Source organism: Natator depressus, chromosome 19 (assembly GCF_965152275.1).
Source record: "Natator depressus isolate rNatDep1 chromosome 19, rNatDep2.hap1, whole genome shotgun sequence".
Taxonomy (NCBI): Eukaryota; Metazoa; Chordata; order Testudines; family Cheloniidae; genus Natator; species Natator depressus.
This window is the reverse complement of record NC_134252.1, coordinates 9,263,101-9,280,688: the sequence shown is the minus strand read 5'-3', so window position 1 is coordinate 9,280,688 and position 17,588 is coordinate 9,263,101. Positions and strand designations below refer to the sequence as shown.

The window sequence follows — 17,588 nt, the reverse complement described above, 5'->3', positions numbered from 1 at the left end:
TGTTAACAGGTCAGAAGAAATGTGCAAAATACAAGCTGTGTGCAGGCTGCCCCCCTTCTTTATTAAAACCAAAAGACATTACTTTGAACTGAAATAGTAGAACTAATTATCTATGATGATGTTAATTGTGAAATGGGTACACTGCTCACTTGCATGTCTTTGTACAATAAAAACAGGATTCTTCTGCTTTACCTCCCCTTTTCTCACATAATCCAACAACAGTCTTGCATGACAGGTAAGCAGTGGGTCCTGCGTTTTATGAGCCCTAGTGATCAGTTTACTTTACAATAAGGGAGCCTACTTCACAAGAAACCAAAAAGGTATGAATTATATTGGGTCATTCATGATACTTGAAAATAAGGATCCCATGATGACAGCCACTGATTTCAGAGTTTAATATTTTAAAGTAAAAAATTTCTTATAGGCTGGAAAACATTCCATGAGTTCTGAAATCTTTTAAAAGCCTCTAAAAGAGCCTATTATTTTTAACTAGATGAAAGCAAAAAATAAATTACGGTTTGCTGTATTTGTTTTAAACACCTGCAGCCACTTAATCTTGAATTTGCACTGAAGGCTTTTACTAGACCAAGTGATTAAATTTAAGAAGTTCACAAGTAACCCCAGGGGCAAGGCCTTAGCCCACAATTGTAATATGTAGTTTAACTTCAGCTTTTAAATCATGACGGTAGATAGAAACACCCCACTGATTTCACCAGAATCAGGATCCCCTCTGATACGAGTGCAGAGACAGGGAGAAAGAACTACTGAAGCTGGGGAAGCTTTAAAGAATCCCACCTGGGGAAGCTTAAGAGAATCCAAAATCATCCAGCGTTCCAATAAACTGCTTCCAAAGGGCAATGGGTATAGGAGAGAAGCCAAGAGCAGATGCAGGAAGAGGCAAAGCGAGACTGCAGCAATAAAGACTGAAGTTGTACTGATCACAAGGAAGAAGCTCATCCCCACCATGGGTAGCTAAAAGCGGTGTGGGGGAAATCTATGAGAGGGAGAGAACAAGCCTCCAGCAACAGCGCATGACCAGCAGCTATTGTAGAAAACTGACACCCGGCAACTAGCAGCGGAGGGGGTATCTTCAACCAACATCAAGCAGCACTGCAATTAAATATCAGCATCTTGATTCTTTAGAAATTCTCACCGAAGAACAACAACAACCAGGGAAGTAATCATGGACAAATTAATGCACAATTACACCTGAATTAGATCAGTCCCACCATCAGTACTTATAAAAACGTACTCACATTCAAAGCAGATCCTCACGCTAAATGTTTTTAACCACACACCGAATGAACGGATCAGCTGGAACACTACACAGACCATTCCTTTCCAAAGGGCATCAGCTATTAAAAGGGCTCTATTCTGATTTTAATGGTGGAAACATGCAAATGTGTCTCATACTCATTCCTGAAGTTTCCAGGCTGTGGGTTTTAACACCAGTTCCTAAACAGGAGCATCAGAGAAGCATTGATTTAATCATCGTTAGGTGTAAATGGCATCTCCACCCACAAAAATTAAAATGGTCATTTAACTCCCTTTTTACACATTCACTTTATACTGCTGGCTCTGGTACCATCGGAGTTCGGGAAACTGGTCAGATGAGGGACAGACCCCAGGGAGGCTGCCGCTTGAAAACAACTTCAGTTCATGCTCCCTCATGATTCTTCTAAGTCAGACACCCATGATGCTGCTTCTACACCTGCTGGGATGTCTGTATAATCACCACAATAACCTCAAGGAGATCAAGGACTCTATAATCAGTTCTAAGCTGACTGAGATCATTTACTATAGGTGGCTATAGCAAGGATATTTCACAACTCATTAATGTACATCAGCTGTGAAATAACAGATGTTCTAAGAATAACCCCACTAGATCTTTTCACATTCACTTGTTTTTGTTCACTAAACATTTTATGTGAAATACGGAACTGATGTCAGCAGGATAAGACACAGCAAAAGCCCAGCAATTCACCACAAGAAATCCAGGCTTCTAGGGTCCTGTTGCTTTCCAGGCACACAATAACTAAGTGTTGTATTCAGCTGGTCAGGGAGGTACAAGCTGCTCACCCCCACAGCATATTAGGGAGTCCCAACCAACTTTCATCAGATATATGGCACGTCACCATGGTATGAGGCCGGCGTGTAGGACAATCGTCAATTTGTGCTGGTCAAACAAAGACAATTGTTCACCAGTTAATTGCTAAGTCACAAGGAATACATTATTCACGGCTCTCATTCAGATATTGTAACCCTCATCTCCAAGTGCTTGTACTGTACATTGGAGGCAAGGCAATAGGAAGCAATATATGGTGTGAAGCCTATGGTTATAGATTTGGTCATACAGCGTAAGAGGAAGCATTAGGGAAAACACATCACCACAACCTTTCCACAAATGAATGCCGTTATCTTTCGGTAAATCCACTGGAGACATGGCAATTCATGTTATTGCTACCACAGTATTTGCCTAGGATCTGGGCCATTTATTCTGAACACCAATTTAATCAGGAAAAAAAAAAAGAGCTATCAGAAATAGACTAAAATAAATTTGCATACAATGTGATTCAGCTTCTCCTGTTAATCAGGTGAGCAGTTATTCCCTGTGGGAAACGGGCCTTGGCTGAACAGAAAAGCAGGGCTCTCTGCCCGTCCAGTCCCAGTGGGATAGAATTTGTTAGATATCCTCATACAAGACATTTGCATTCTACTTTACAGACATCTGTGCTAATAGTTACTGGTAATAGCTCCCCTTCACGGAATAAGGCCATTGGAACATAGGTACCTGGAGAAGGACTAGCCCCTTCTTTGGATAAAGGCATAAACCATCAGATACATGCCTGGTCTACAATTAAAAATTAGATCCATCTAGTTAAGTTGCTCAGGGCTTTGAAGAATGTTGTGGCATGATGAACTCAATCTACCCCAGAGTAGAGGCAGCTAGCTGGGTGGAAGAATTCTTCTGACCTAGTTACCACCTCTAGGAGAGGTGGATTAACTACATCGACAGAAAATCCCCTTCCGTCGACACAGGAAGGGTCTATGTTATGGTGCTACAGCAGCACGATCGTAGCAGTGTATGCATACCACCCGCAGTCCCTAAAATTATACTGGTCCCATTCTCTTGCTCCTGCATCTGAACGACTTCCAGTGAAGTCAATGGGAACTGCTGATAAATAAGCAGCAAGAAAATTGGGGCTCTTCTCTCTATGCCACCCTCAGTTCTGCATAGCTGTGTGTTACCATTCCCATGGCTCAGACTACCTTCCCCCCACCTACAAGAGCCTAATCCTGGGGACTGAGACTCACCTACTGCTCAGGTGTCTGTATACTGACTTCCTGGGGAATCATGCAATTCCATCTCATTTGGGGAAACAGAATGACTGGGACAGATGAGGGTGCTACCCTGAAAGTCAAACACACACCTTGTATAGAACTATCTGCATGACCAGCCGCATATATGTCAACATCATCAAATCTTAAAAAGTTAAAGGACTTGTCCGGCACAGCATCTGAAATGCCCTGAGGGTTCACAATGGAGCCCTCCCTGCACAATGGGGGTGTATATTTGCTGGAAGAGTTAAAGTCTGCAGTTGCCTTCAAATCCTCGGGTCACAGACAGGCACAGTTTCACCTAGACTGTTCTCAGTGGCCGTGCTCTGTTCCTGCTGATCCTAGGGAGAGGTCGTGTCTGACATTCTCTCCCCCCTACCCTCCAGCCCAATATTCACCCCAGTGGCAATCTTTTCCTTGTGTCTGAGCCATAGCTCATGTTATTTCCTTCTCCTATTCGGCTGGTTCAGGAACAAGATGTAAACATTCCACGAGCCGTCCTTTTCATTCATCATTAGTTATCCCTACGCATTTTGGCCAGGGAGGCATAAAGTCAAAATATGAGCACTTGTACCATAAGGCCCCGACCCCATCCATGACAAGGCTTTAGGAGGACTTCAGCTACATCTGTTGAAGGCACTGGGCTAGCAGCGCTCCATATCTAATCCATGCAGGAGCGTACACAAGATGACTGAATAGACATGGGGATAATACTGCGACCTGCATTCTCACGCTAACCAAGCTGCTCAACCGAGTGCATCCACTAGTTCGAGTCATTTTAAGAATAAGCCTAAGAAAGTCACCATGCTTGTTCCTAAAACTCTCCACGAACTTGCTCCAGGTCGCCCTCAAAGCCCTTGTGAAATGCCTCCGCACCAATCCCTATTCATCGAGCACCTTCCCAATGAACCTGGGAATGCTGGTGTGAGAGCCGCCTTCTCTGCAGCTTCTGACACATGGAATGAGCTTCCTGAATCTCCCAGCTGAAAAAAATTATTATTGCAGGTCTTTCCCTAATCACCGTTGTTCTGCACAGTACACAATTCCCAGGCCCAATATGCCCCAGGTGTTTGGCAATTTCCCCTCACCCAAGAGGGGAGCCTCCAGGGGAAGTTTACTTTATGTATTTGAAAATGAATTTACGCAGTTAGGGTTAAATATTGTGTCGCACAAGTGTAACAAATGCTTGTAGGCACTTTAGCTACGTTTTAGCCCATTTCTGATGGGGGTTCAAATTTAACATTCTGAAGAAAGTCTGGCTTTCTATCAGCAAAAGAAGACGATTCACATTTCCCAAATACGACATCGCAGACGAAATTACCTAATGCCTGACAACGGAAATTGATGCAACTCTGCTAAATCCTGCAAAACGACAAGTACCTTTTTTTTTTTGAAAATTACATCTCCTTTGACTGTGATAAATCAAAATTGCAAAGGATGCCAAAAAAAAGCTCCTTTGGACGGGCAGGAAAAAACTTCAATCTGCAATTCAAAAGAGGATACATATCCAGTGTGTATTCATGAGCGGGAGAAATTCATTTAAGTTTGACTCCTACTCCAGCCTCCAGAAAGATTAATGACAAGAATTATAATGGAGGAGGGATATATTTCCACTTTCTGAATAATATTTCTTTGGAAAATTTGAGAGCAATGATACTTCAGGTGCAGGCTGAGCTGTACAGAGTATATTTCAGTGTTTTATTTTTTGGTATACTTTTGTTTGGTGCCAGACACTCTCTCTTTAATTGGATTAGGCATAACATTCATAAGGAGCATAATGATGATTCAAAATGTTCTTTATTCTGATATTGAATAGGGCTCCCCACAATACCATAGAAGTGGCCACATGGATTTTGGGGTGCGCTGGTGAAAGGGCTGAGCTTCGTTAGTCTAATTCCATGTTGTCATGTGAAACAAGGACAGTACAAAGGCCAGCTGAGATATTAGAGAAGGTATTTCTTCATTGGGAGGGTCCTGTCCCCGACAATGCATAGGTAAGCATGTCAATGACTTGGCGTTCCCAGGTTACAAGACAACAGTACGATAAATCTGCTTTCAGGACAGCACTTATGAGGAAAAAGGCATGAGGTGGGCGGTTTGCCTAATCAGACATTGCATGGAACGCACACAGAGCTTAGAGGTGAGGGGTGTGCAGATATCTGACAATAGTAAGGCAGCGTCTCAGAGGGCTTCACACATGAAGAGTCACAGCATGGAGGTCTCCTCTCCCCACACATTTTGTTAAACAATAAAAAAAGCAAGATGATTTTTGGCGTGGATGGGTCGAAGCAGAGTTGTCAAGCAGCGCGCTAGCAGACTTGCACTACTTCCCCCCTCTCTCCAGTGTTTTCTACCCTTAAATTCAAAGGCTTGGCTCGGCTCAAAGGGAATCATTTTGGAGGCAAATAAAACAGATCTAGAAATAGCAGCAGTTCTAATGTACAACAAATATTTCCTTGTAAAGCATGATTATAGCACGAAAGACCAGCAGATAAACACAATATTCCGTGCGTCTACAATGCTTTGAAACAAAAACAAAAACAAAAAACAAACAAAAAAAAGGACAGGAACATTCATGCAGAAAATAAAAGAGGTTCAGGAGAGACTTACAAATCTTTGTTCTGTTTCATCCTATGAATGTCTTTAAGGATGCCCATCATGTCTGCAAAACTGCTGGCCTTCGAAAGAGAGACAGAATCTTCCTCGTCAGCATCCTTTGGTTCTGGTTTACAACATTCAGAGGTTGCAGAACAAAGCACGGAAACTGATGGAAGCTCCGGAATTTCTAATTCTGCCTCCTCTGTGATATCACTAATGACAAAGGAAGTTGTAGATTGGAATGAGGATCCAAAACAAGGTAAGGGAGAAGATACATTTGAACTTCCTGGAGATAATAAATCTGGCGTTAATGAAGCGGAAGCTGAAAAAGAAAACAATAAACGTGGATACGTAAACTAGTGCCAAACCACCTTATTTTTCTAAGCAGTAAAATATAAATCAAGCTCAGATCTTGGCCAACCTCCCGCAAGTGATGCAAAAACAAACATGGCCCAGGGCTTTCCCTTTTACCCTCCACATGCCCACTGCTTCCTACAGCCCTCCCGCCCCTCCCTTATGGCGCTCATCCCCACTGCCTCTTATACCATGCTTCTATCCACAAATCTGGGTCCACATACAGCCTCCATCACTATATTACCATGCATCTCGCAAAGATGGACTTTATCTTCACAAGCCCCCTGGGAGCCAGGGAAGCATTATTCCCATTTTACAGGTGCGACACCCAGGCACAGAGATTAAGTTACATAGTTAAGGACAAACAAAACATCTGTGAAATCTGGGAACAGAACAAAGGTCTCCTGGGTCCCGCTCGAATTCCTTAAGCAGAAGGCCATTCTTCCTCTTCCAATCCAGGGTCTTCCTCCTACAGCACCATCCCAGGCCTTTAACCAGGGCTGTCCCCCTTACACAATGCCTCTACCAAGTCGTTCCTTTCCATTTTGTTCAGAAAACCATTACACATGGATCTCAGGCATTTCTACACATGACAGTACGAACACAGGACTGGGAACTAGGCACTCCTGCATTTTAAATATTGACTCTGATGTAAATGCCTTTTGGGATCTTGGATTTTTCCCTAATTTATTTAGAGTACACGCATCTTCTAGAAGGGCCTTTTCTATGTCAGAAAGGAGCTTACAGAACTACCCAGACTCGCTTTCAGTTTCCAGCGACCAGAGTCATTTTGTTGATGTAGATAAAGCCAGTTGCACAGTACCTATTACTTTCCACCAACACCTCCAAAAGGAGATTGAGAACGGTAGTTAGCACTTGGATTACCAGATTACTTGGCTGCAACTATCTTCTCAATTTAATTCCAAAGTACTGAAATCAAAATATGCTGTAGATTTTGCAAAAAGCCCTTATAAGCGAGCTGACAAACCTGGTCACATTGCCAGGGAAGGAGCAGGGAGGGAGAAACACATGATCAGTGTTTCCCATGTAGACCTCTGATTCGCTCACAGTCATCATCTTCCTCTAATTAAGGGGAGTTGAACAGTTTAGTTGACTGATCCGACATCTTGCTCTCAAGACATTTTCTCCAGTCTGTGTTTCTAATTAGATTGCTCCCCTTGAATCTTACATGGAGGAGGAAGAATGAGGGTAACAGTCTTTCCAAAGAGGGGACATGCTTCACTTTCACGGTCTCCCCCACCCCTGGAGAGTTCTTTCAGCCTTTTAGTGTATATGTTCTGTGATACCTTATGGTTTAATAGACAAGATGCAGATGTACTTCCCTTAAACTACCTGACCTCTGCACAGTACATTCTGTGTTAAATTACGGATTGTTTTCCATACAGATCAGCTAATGCCTTTCCCCCTTCGTCTGTGCTTTGTCTTTTTCTAAGAGTACAAATGCGCCAGAGATCAGGAAAAAAAGTTATTATTGTTCTACATATGCAACCTAAATATGACCACAAAGTATCTTGGAAGAGTTTGGAAAAATTCTTAATCTTCTGTGATATAGTATCACACCCATGTCAGAGTGTGTCTGCCTCTAAGAAAGAATGCACCATGCCCTATCCAAAGGCATGGAAAATACTCTAGTTTCCTAGCAAAATAACCAGCAAGAACACTTCCTACATGCATGAAATCATTGAGTGAATCACTTTGGAAAATGACGACTGGACCAGGGTAGGCAGTTACACAAAAATATACTATCACCTGGCATAGGGAGAGGGTGGGGATGAGACAAGGCTCATGTTGTTTGAGCAAGAGCCATAACTATTCTATTATTAAACCCCCATTTTACTACTGAACTTGGAAGCGCTAAAGCTGTTCCTGACGCCGTACGGCTTAAGGAGAATGAAAGGTACCAATAGCTGATTAAGAGGTAGTGTACGCTGACATTTTAAGGGTCAAATTCTGCCTTCAGTTACTTTTGAGGCAGCATGTCCACTGCTTAGAATACAAGCCTGGGAATCAAGAATCTGACATTCTAAAGGCAGCTTTTTCACTCTCATCTGGTGTAGTCTTGTCCCAGAGAACCTCTCTGCCTCAGTTTCCACATCTGAAAAAAACAATCTCACACAAGCTCTCCCCTAAGCATTCTGTGCATGTAACTGTGACCCATGAACTTGTGGCCAAATTCTGTCCTGAGTGGATTATAGATACACTAGATGGCCAACTTTGTACCGCATCTCATTTAAAAATTAATTGTGATCTAGACAAAAACATCCTATATATTTCACGTGGGCATCTCATATATTAAAGATGGATAAAATAAGTTAAAATGGGCTGAACCGAATACATAAGATTCATGTCTGAAATGCAGAGGCCAACATTCAAACTAAATCCAGTATCGTCTGAGGATGTAATGAGTAAGTGTCTCCCCTTGTAACAGGACTAACTATAAGCAATTGCTTATATTGTTTATAAGGTTGTAAGTTCGTCACAGCCATGACTTTGGACAGATCCTAGGATAAGGTATTTTTCATAAAAGGGTCACCCTACTCAACTGTCTCCTTCTCCCTGAAGTATTAGATTTGGTTCTGTAGTCGAGTAGGGAAGAGTGCCCTGGGTTTTAAATTAAAAAAACAAAACAAGCAAAACTATATTTAATTGCAGAATAAAGGATATTTCACTTACACAATTTCCCATGACAAACAGCAGTATTTAAGATAGTGTCATGACATCATAGAATCAGAATCTCAGGGTTGGAAGGGACCTCAAGAGGTCATCTAGTCCAACCCCCTGCTCAAAGCTCACTGCATTTTATTTAAAAATGGAAAAGGCTTTCGCATTTTTTGCCGTAACAAAGTTACAATTTCCCCCCTTTTATGTCATTGTCAGAAAGCCAAATTATAACCACTGCCTTTGTACCTTGGTTGTACAACAGTTCAAGTACACTGCACACGAATAACAGATGCAGCTTCCTACAAGAGAAGCTGTTTTGGAGAAGGTTCAAGTTCCAGGAATGTGCCAAGTTGCTACTTTTAAAAGGTTTTAAAGTTGTAAGATTGACAAGGCCTCAAGGGTACTTCTGGTCTTGCACGGCTCTGAGACTCTGGTCAGCAGTACGAACAAGCATGTGATGCCACTGTGTACTTCGGGGTTTCACCAAAAATAGCATCCTGTTTATTTCCAGAGCCACCCAGCGGAAGCTAGACCATAAGAGCAAACTGAAGGATGGAATTTCCCCTTTCACATTAAATTTACTTGCATTTTTTTAGCTTAAAACACAACTAAAATCAGTGTGTTTATGACAGGCAGCAGTCAACCAACTAGAATTAATTCAAGATGATGTTGTGCACATGGTCAGACTAGATGATCACAATGATCCCTTCTGGCTTTATAATCTGTGAACTCCAGATGGCCTCTTCTCAAAAAGCTTAACTGGCCCGAGAACAATTAGTACTCATCTCTGGTCACGAAAAACCAGAACATTTACATCACACTCCCAAAGAAAGAGGAAAACAACCCTTTTTAAACATCAACAACAGGCCTGGGGGCAAGAATGACAAGACTAAATCCCCAACATTTTCATTCAATGGAAGTCGCTCAGTCTGGAAACTAAAACACCCTCTACCTCTCTCTCTCCAGTACAGTTACAGTTGATTTTGGTAGTACTAATTAGAATCATAGAATATCAGGGTTGGAAGGGACCTCAGGAGGCCATCTAGTCCAACCCCCTGCTCAAAGCAGGACCAATCCCCAATTTTTGCCCCCGATCCCTAAATGACCCCCTCAAGGATTGAACTCACAACCCTGGGTTTAGCAGGCCAATGCTCAAACCACTGAACTATCCCTCCCCTGTAAATATTAAACGTATTAAACAAATGCCAATACATACAAACAGTACCATTCGTTCTACTGACATCATAGAGGACACTGCACAAACAAGGGGAAGGAAGAACATGTAGAATTCACAATGGCTGAATACAACTCTAGCCGTTTGTGTCATTCATGTTCCACGACATGGATGCTGGAAATGGTTGTATTCCATTTAATTCACTGCCAGCTCTTAGGAAGCAACAGGATCAGCATGGTTGTCATCTCCCCACTAGTCAAACTCCTACGATGCTCCACTCAGCTGTAGTTGTAACAATGAGCTGCTTGGACAGCTTTGGCTATGCATACCACTACAAACATATATATTGTATTAGATCGCTAAGTCACATTCTAGAGATAGGGGTCCAAAGACGACAAAATATCTATTGTCTTGCATCTGTATGCAAAAAGCCAGAATACTGGCAATGTTTTGATAAAGTATCTGACCAGTACTCACTGCTTTTTATCGTGGAATCATCACGGTTTACTGTCTCAAGCCTTTTATTGTTAGAAAAGAAGGACTGTTATGTTCCTACCTGGATCTGCAGCTACAATTTTAGCTATTTGACTCCGCAGGTGACTCAGCTCATCTTGAAGCTCCGTCGTCCGACTGAGGGCCGGTAAACCAGGTTTCTTCAAGACCAGCAGCTTCTCTTCCTGCTTTCTCAAGTTGGGGACTGAAGCATTTCGCTGTATAACAAAGAATGGGCTGGGCTTCCACTTGTGCTTTAATGGGCGAGTGTCACTCCTAAGAAGAACAGCACAAAAGCCCATCAATCACACAAATGGAACAGACCCCACTCAAGCAATAATGTTTTGTATTTCTACAGCCTTCCACCCAAGAACTACAAAGCATTTTACAAGCAATACATCAGGATACTCGTGGCAGGTAGATATTATCCTTGTTCTATAGAGGAGGAAAATGAGGCACAGAAACTACACAAAAACTGCTGCCCAACACAGGAAGTCTGTGGCAGATGCAGGAACAAAAAATGCAAGCCTCCGAACTTTCAGTCTAGAGCCTTAACCAGGAGGAAGATGGATAGCTCAGTGGTTTGAGCATTGGCCTGCTAAACCCAGGGTTGTGAGTTCTATCCTTGAGGGGGCCATTTAGGGATCTGGGACAAAAATTGGGAATTGGCCCTGCTTTGAGCAGGGGGTTGGACTAGATGATCTCCTGAGGTCCCTTCCAGCCCTAATATTCTATGATTCTATATTCCTCTCTTCTGGCTGGTTTACATTTCTGTACAATGGAGTGGCATTTGATAGTGTATGCAAATGGGGGCGTCACCTGTCCCCATTACACAGTTTCTCAAACTGCAAAAGGCCTACATTTTTCACAAGACATTAATATTAATGTGGCCTTCCCTAGAACTTCAAAAAGTGAAATGGATAGAAGTGGACTCCCCGGACCACTAGGTGTGAATCCCAGAATGGATATGACAGCCCTTCATCCTTCTGAAATAGATACCCTGAGCACCATGTAGTTTACTAGGTGGAGGTCTTTCAGTTACGATCTTAAAAGCGAAGAGCCCAGCCACTCTAGCTGAACGTTAAGTATCCCCTGGCACTTTCTGTAAGAGTTTGCCCTAGTGTCCTTGGCCAAAATTTCTCATCCCCTCCTCTCTGTGGAATAATTTTCAAAGAAAAAAAATAAATCAATGAGTTGTTCTGGTCAGATGCCTAAGTGACGAGAAATTTTGAGCATTTGATCAGTTACTGTTTTATCTTTCATAAAACACCCAGGAAGAATGGAAGAACGGAAAGATATGCGGAGAGAAAGAAAGTAAAAAATACCTGACTCTAGCATAGGTTTCTCCTTCATCTGCTGCTATCCATGCAATATCTGCCAGAGTGGGGACTGGAGGTCCATCGTTTAGATACAGATCTGAAATGTTTGGTAGAACCTAGGAAGAACATAGTGACATTATAATAAACATAATGGTTTTGTTCTGTTTAATGTGTTTGGTACAATTTAAAGATGATGAAGCCTTCTCTGCATCAGATTCATAGCTGAGCCTTTGCTGTACAAAGCCAGCGTAGATGGATTCAGATAAACACACCCAGCATTTCATGTACTGGTTTATGAAACTGTCCTCTTAGCTTTTTTGATATGTATCATAAAACTGGAAAATGAACCTGCAAAAATGTACTCACTATTGCCTGAAATGCAGCCAAAAAAGGAAAAAAATTGGCATCCACACGAACGCCACTTTTCAGCTACAAAGCAATACCATTATTGAGCTAACTCTCAAACACCCAATGAAGTAGGCATGTATCATGAGCCTCATGTTATGGTTTGGGAAACAGAGGCACAGAGAGGTTAAGTGACTTGCCCAAGGTCACACACTCAGTTAGTGGCTCAGCTGGGAATAGGATCCAAAAGTTTGGACTCAGTCCCCTCTAATCATTAGCTCACGCTCCTTCCCGATTGTAGGCATGTTTGTATAGAACGTGTTGTTCCCAGATTGCCACTGATCATTTCAGGGATTTACAAAACTAGGAAGAGTTAAAATTGTTAAAGCTGGTAATTTATACAACCCTATTGACCGCATGTGGTGTATTTCCAATTTCAAAAATACTTTACTTTGCTATGGGAAGGAATGGCAAATCAGAATTATTTCTGTTGCTAAAGAACTGCAGAGTCCTGTATATATTTCCAGAATCTCTCATGCATTCCCTTACCTCAAAAGATGCTCTAGGACAGGGTTTTAAAGGAAGGTTTGTCCCAATCCTCCTGACAACACTACGTGATGAGCCACAGGGTTTGTTCTGCCAAATTGGGATAGTCTGAGAATCAAGACATTTTATAATATATTTCAAAAAATAAAGAATAGATTTTAAAAAGGCTATTTCTGAAAGTGTCAAGAGCCACCATATAAACTAAATTCAAACCTACGGCACCTCTTTTAGCCATTTTTAAAAGAATAAAAAGTTAACAAGAGTACCAGCAAGTACCAATATTTATTTTCAAATTAGGATCTTCTTTCTACAAAACCATAAAAGCCAATGAAAGAAAGTGAGGTGCCTAACTGGTATTTGTGCCTTTGAAAATCACCTCCTTAGTCAGTTTCATGTCTGTTTATAGTCATCTTCTAGACTTTGGAAAACTCTGGAGGTAAATGTTTAAATCCAAATAAGTTTATTATTTTTCAATTCATGCAAAAACCTCTATTAATAGTTGGTTGATACAAAAATGTTTTAAGACACCCAAAGTATGTATTTTGGACCTAAGCTACCCGATAGTGCTGGTTTTAAATTGTTTACCTGTATATTAAATAATAAATTGAGTCACCAGGCTCTAAATGCACCAATTCCTATAATATAGATTTGAAAGCCAAAGCAACGCTTGATTTATGGTATACCAAGAAGTTCCTTAATGGATTTGTAATCTCACAATTCAAACAGAATAGCTAAATTTTATATATAATAAAACCCAATAGATAGTGAGTATAGGAAGTGACAGTCCATTCTTGCAGCTCTTAAAGAAGCAATAAAGGTTGAGGTACTGGGAAGAGAGATGACAAATGAGACGGTCTCTCTCATGATGTGTTCTGCAGAATGAGTTTTGGGATCCCCTGGCTCTGCATAATTAAGTATTTTTCAAAGAAATATTGTACTTACTGATTCTGTTTCCATCTCAGGCTGTAGAAAAGGTTCCCAAACTGGATGATCAATTAAATCAGAGATGAAAATTGCAGTGCCAAGAAACATAAGGCAGCTTCATATTATTTCACCTTGAAAAACACAGATTTTCTCACTAAAAAAAAAACAACACCCCACAATGAGCCTAGATATGGACAAGTTCTGCATTTGTGTATTTAACATTAATATCTAAGTCAACTTTACAAAGAGCCCTACGTTTATCAGAAGGGTAGTTAACATGGCCCTTTTTTTGGGCATGCAGTGGTTTTAAGATAGGCCCCTAAGGCCAAGGAATTCTGCCACCCTAACAGCTGAGGTGAATATCAAGTGGGATGCTGTCTTTCTGAACTCACAGTACTTCTGGACCTTGAATAGAGGTAACCAGGCAGCCTTCCTCAAAAAGCAGTTTTAATCCCAGCTGAGAAATACTGTACAAAATGAACTAAGGAGAGTGTGTGATCACATGGTTCAAGAGCCAGACTGGATGCTAGGACTCCTGGGTTCTACTCTTAGCTCTGCCATGAAGTTACCATGGTGACTGGCAGTTTCTCCCTCTTAGCCATGGCACTTGCCTCCCAAATAAGGATAGGTGGGTAAGTTGAGGCATCTCTTATTTGAGCTCCTTAGAGGTAGGTACCAACAAGGCAGGTTTTCAGGCAGATAAAGGGGACAGGAAATGTGTTTAGCAAGGTTTTGTAAAGACAGGCCTCTCACATCTAAACTCACACTCCCCAGGAAGGTGGAAAGAACAAAGGCAGAAAAATCACACACACACCCCCAACCCACAGGAGCAGTTAGAGGGGAGCTCCTCACCTCCTAGTAGTGACAAGGAACTGCCAGTTGCAGACAGTTGAACACTGTACAACTCCCAGCACAGGATCAGAACATTCCACTTACTGGTAGGGGAACCAGAGGGAAGGGGGAGGGAGGGTACGACACCATCCAAAAACATTAAGCTTTGGCGGTTCCATCTGGCCTTGAGGATGCTTGAGACCCATGAAAGAGAATCCTCTACTGATGGGCACAGAGGACAATAATTAGGTTTGGGGCGGGGGGTTCCTGTTTTGTCAACTTTGTACCTTTAACAGGATTTTTGTTCCCTGGTTAGTTCCGGATGGGAGTTGGGGGGGGGGGGAAATCTCTCACACAACAGAGAGAAGGGTATTTAAAACTAGTAAAATGTGATTAAAAACCCGTAGAGATTGGCTGGGGGGGGGCCCCCTCAGGGGTAGGTGTATACTTGGAAATACATCTAACTCAGGGTTTTGAAGTTGACTACCTTTCAGCTGATGGTGTCCCTTTAAGCTCCTTATTTTCAACATGCCTCGGGTGTTTTAACAAGCGCCAGCGAAACAACGGGAAAGTCTCATGCTGACAAAGGTCAGCAGCAAGAAGCTGCTGCTCTGACTGCCAAGATCCAAAGAGAAGCCAAAAAAGGCATTTAAAATGGCATGTCTCCCTAACATAAGCAGGCCTCTCGAGATTTAGCAGTTAGTTGTCTGAAAGGAATTTTTCCCCCCCGGCTCATTTCCTCTCCTTGATTTCTCATGGGAGAGGGTTAATTTGCCATAGTCCACTTTCATCCCTTGCAGTAACATTAGTACTATATGAATTACATGGAGAACTTCATGAAGCAAGCAACTGTCTCTAATGAGATCTGCAGTCACCATAGCATCCAGGTGCCTTCATATACAAATACAAGTTCACCTCAGGTTTGCTGTGATAAAATCACCACCTTTTTTCAGCAGTGACTACCACAAAATTGGTGGCTCAAGAGCAACAAGTGTGGCAAAGGACAAATAAACATCAGCCATGTAGAGAAAACAAGACATGACAGCCCTCCTCCATACTGAGCCAAGGTCAGCTAAGTGACATATGCTAACAGTATCACAGCTCAGTCAACCAAAAATAACTATGCATGACAGAGAGGGGCACTGCCAAAGTACTCTTCAGCCTGCAGCATGCACAGAACCACCATTAGCTGTCCCCTGGCTCATGTTATTTACACAAGAGTACAAACATTGGTGTACCCAGGAGCCCACAGCGTAATCAATGGGGGAGAAGCCAAAGAGGAATTGACAACAACTGCAGTATGGAGATTTCAGAGTAACAGCCGTGTTAGTCTGTATTCGTAAAAAGAAAAAAGAAAAGGAGTACTTGTGGCACCTTAGAGACTAACCAGTTTATTTGAGCATGAGCTTTCGTGAGCTACAGCTCACTTCATCCGATGAAGTGAGCTGTAGCTCACGAAAGCTCATGCTCAAATAAACTGGTTAGTCTCTAAGGTGCCACAAGTACTCCTTTTCTTAGTATGGAGATTGACATCTATTGCTCCAGGATAAGCTCAGCTGCTTCCACTATTGATGAGAAACCTCCCATGTTTCAAGAGACAAACCACTCAAGCTTCACTCTTGAGTTACAGTGATACAAGAAAGGGAGGACTTGTGGCACCTCAGAGACTAACAAATTTCTTTGAGCATAAGCTTTCCTGAGCTACAGCTCACTTCATCGGATGCATGCAGTGGAAAATACAAGAAACTCAATATGCCCATTAGAGAAAGCCAGGCTCATCTGTTTTCCTAGCCTTGTCCCAAGTGGGGCTAGGGACCTTTTTGGTTTGAGTGGGGAGTTTTATTTTAATAGTACTCATTTAAAAAAAACATTTAATGATGATGACACAGTGCATTTTACTGTTCGGGCCCCTAAGGAAGCGATATGAAAATTAGACATGCATGCTCCAGTTGCCTGTTGTGTTAGGGAGAGAATTGGAGACTATTAGTGTTGCAGCTTTAATTCCAACTAAAAAAGACTGGGCAAGATGAACTCGGGAGGTAGTGTGATGAAGTGGTTCAGTGTCAGATCAGGAGCCAGGACTCCTGGATTCTAGTCCCGGTTCTGGGAGGGAATGTGGCCTAGTGGTTAGAGCAGGAGCCTCTGTTCTATTCCTGGCTTGTCAACCGTTACTGCTGATTATCGGCTTCACCTCGCAGTGCCTCAGCTTCCCCATATGTAAAATGTGTGTGTGAGAGAGAGAGAGAGACAGTGACCTGCTTCCGAGGAGACCTCCCTGCTGTTTAAAACCCAGCAAGGGCAGCACTAGAGAAGGAAAGGTTTGCAGAATGATCAAGCTGGGGGTGCTGTTAGCGAGGTCCTGTATTCACACCCTCCTCTCCCCCAGTCCAGGCCTGGGACTCTCAGTCTCTCACCCACTTTACAGATAAACCCAGAGTGGCAGAGGCAATACCTGAGAGGGAAACACCTCCCGCTTCCTACATAACCCCGACTCCCCCGCCCTGCGCGCCCCCCTCGCCCCCTCCCAACGGCCCCCCGACTCCCCCGCCCTGCGCGCCCCCTCCCCGCGCCCCCTCCCAACGGCCCCCGACTCCCCCGCCCTGCGCGCCCCCCTCGCCCCCTCCCAACGGCCCCCGACTCCCCCGCCCTGCGCGCCCCCCTCGCCCCCTCCCAATGGCCCCCGACTCCCCCGCCCTGCGCGCCCCCCTCGCCCCCTCCCAACGGCCCCCGACTCCCCCGCCCTGCGCGCCCCCTCCCCTCGCAATCACCCCCGACTCCCCCCCCCGCGCGCCTTACCTGCCGCAGACCACTCCTGCACCTCCACCGCAGTCACCCCTCCCCCTGAAATTCCCTCCACGGAGGAACCCGCCGGTACCGGCACCGCCTCCTCTTCCTCCCGTCTCACCTCCGCTTCCGGTCAGCCATCAGGCCCTGACCCGGAAGTAGAAGGCGATAACCGACTGAGGCAGCTGTCACGACATACT

General features: G+C 43.3%; 1 protein-coding gene across 3 annotated transcripts in view; it reads right to left on the bottom strand.

The window, feature by feature from the left end:
* The window catches only part of MTFR1L (mitochondrial fission regulator 1 like), a 24,621-nt gene extending 7,033 nt beyond the window's left edge, over positions 1-17,588 (bottom strand). The window contains exons 1-7 of one of the 3 annotated variants that reach the window (XR_012635791.1): positions 17,401-17,582; positions 13,792-13,927; positions 12,853-12,957; positions 11,965-12,074; positions 10,704-10,915; positions 5,950-6,259; positions 1,257-1,455 (exon numbers count right to left, since the gene is read on the bottom strand). Coding sequence is in view for 2 of the 3 variants with exons in the window: in XM_074934556.1 (XP_074790657.1) it covers positions 5,950-6,259; positions 10,704-10,915; positions 11,965-12,074; positions 12,853-12,957; positions 13,792-13,881 (827 nt within the window). In the remaining variant the exon portion in view is untranslated. Of the gene's footprint in view, positions 1-1,256; positions 1,456-5,949; positions 6,260-10,703; positions 10,916-11,964; positions 12,075-12,852; positions 12,958-13,791; positions 13,928-17,400 lie in introns of all 3 variants that reach the window. The other 2 variants (XM_074934558.1, XM_074934556.1) reach the window with 2 other exon arrangements.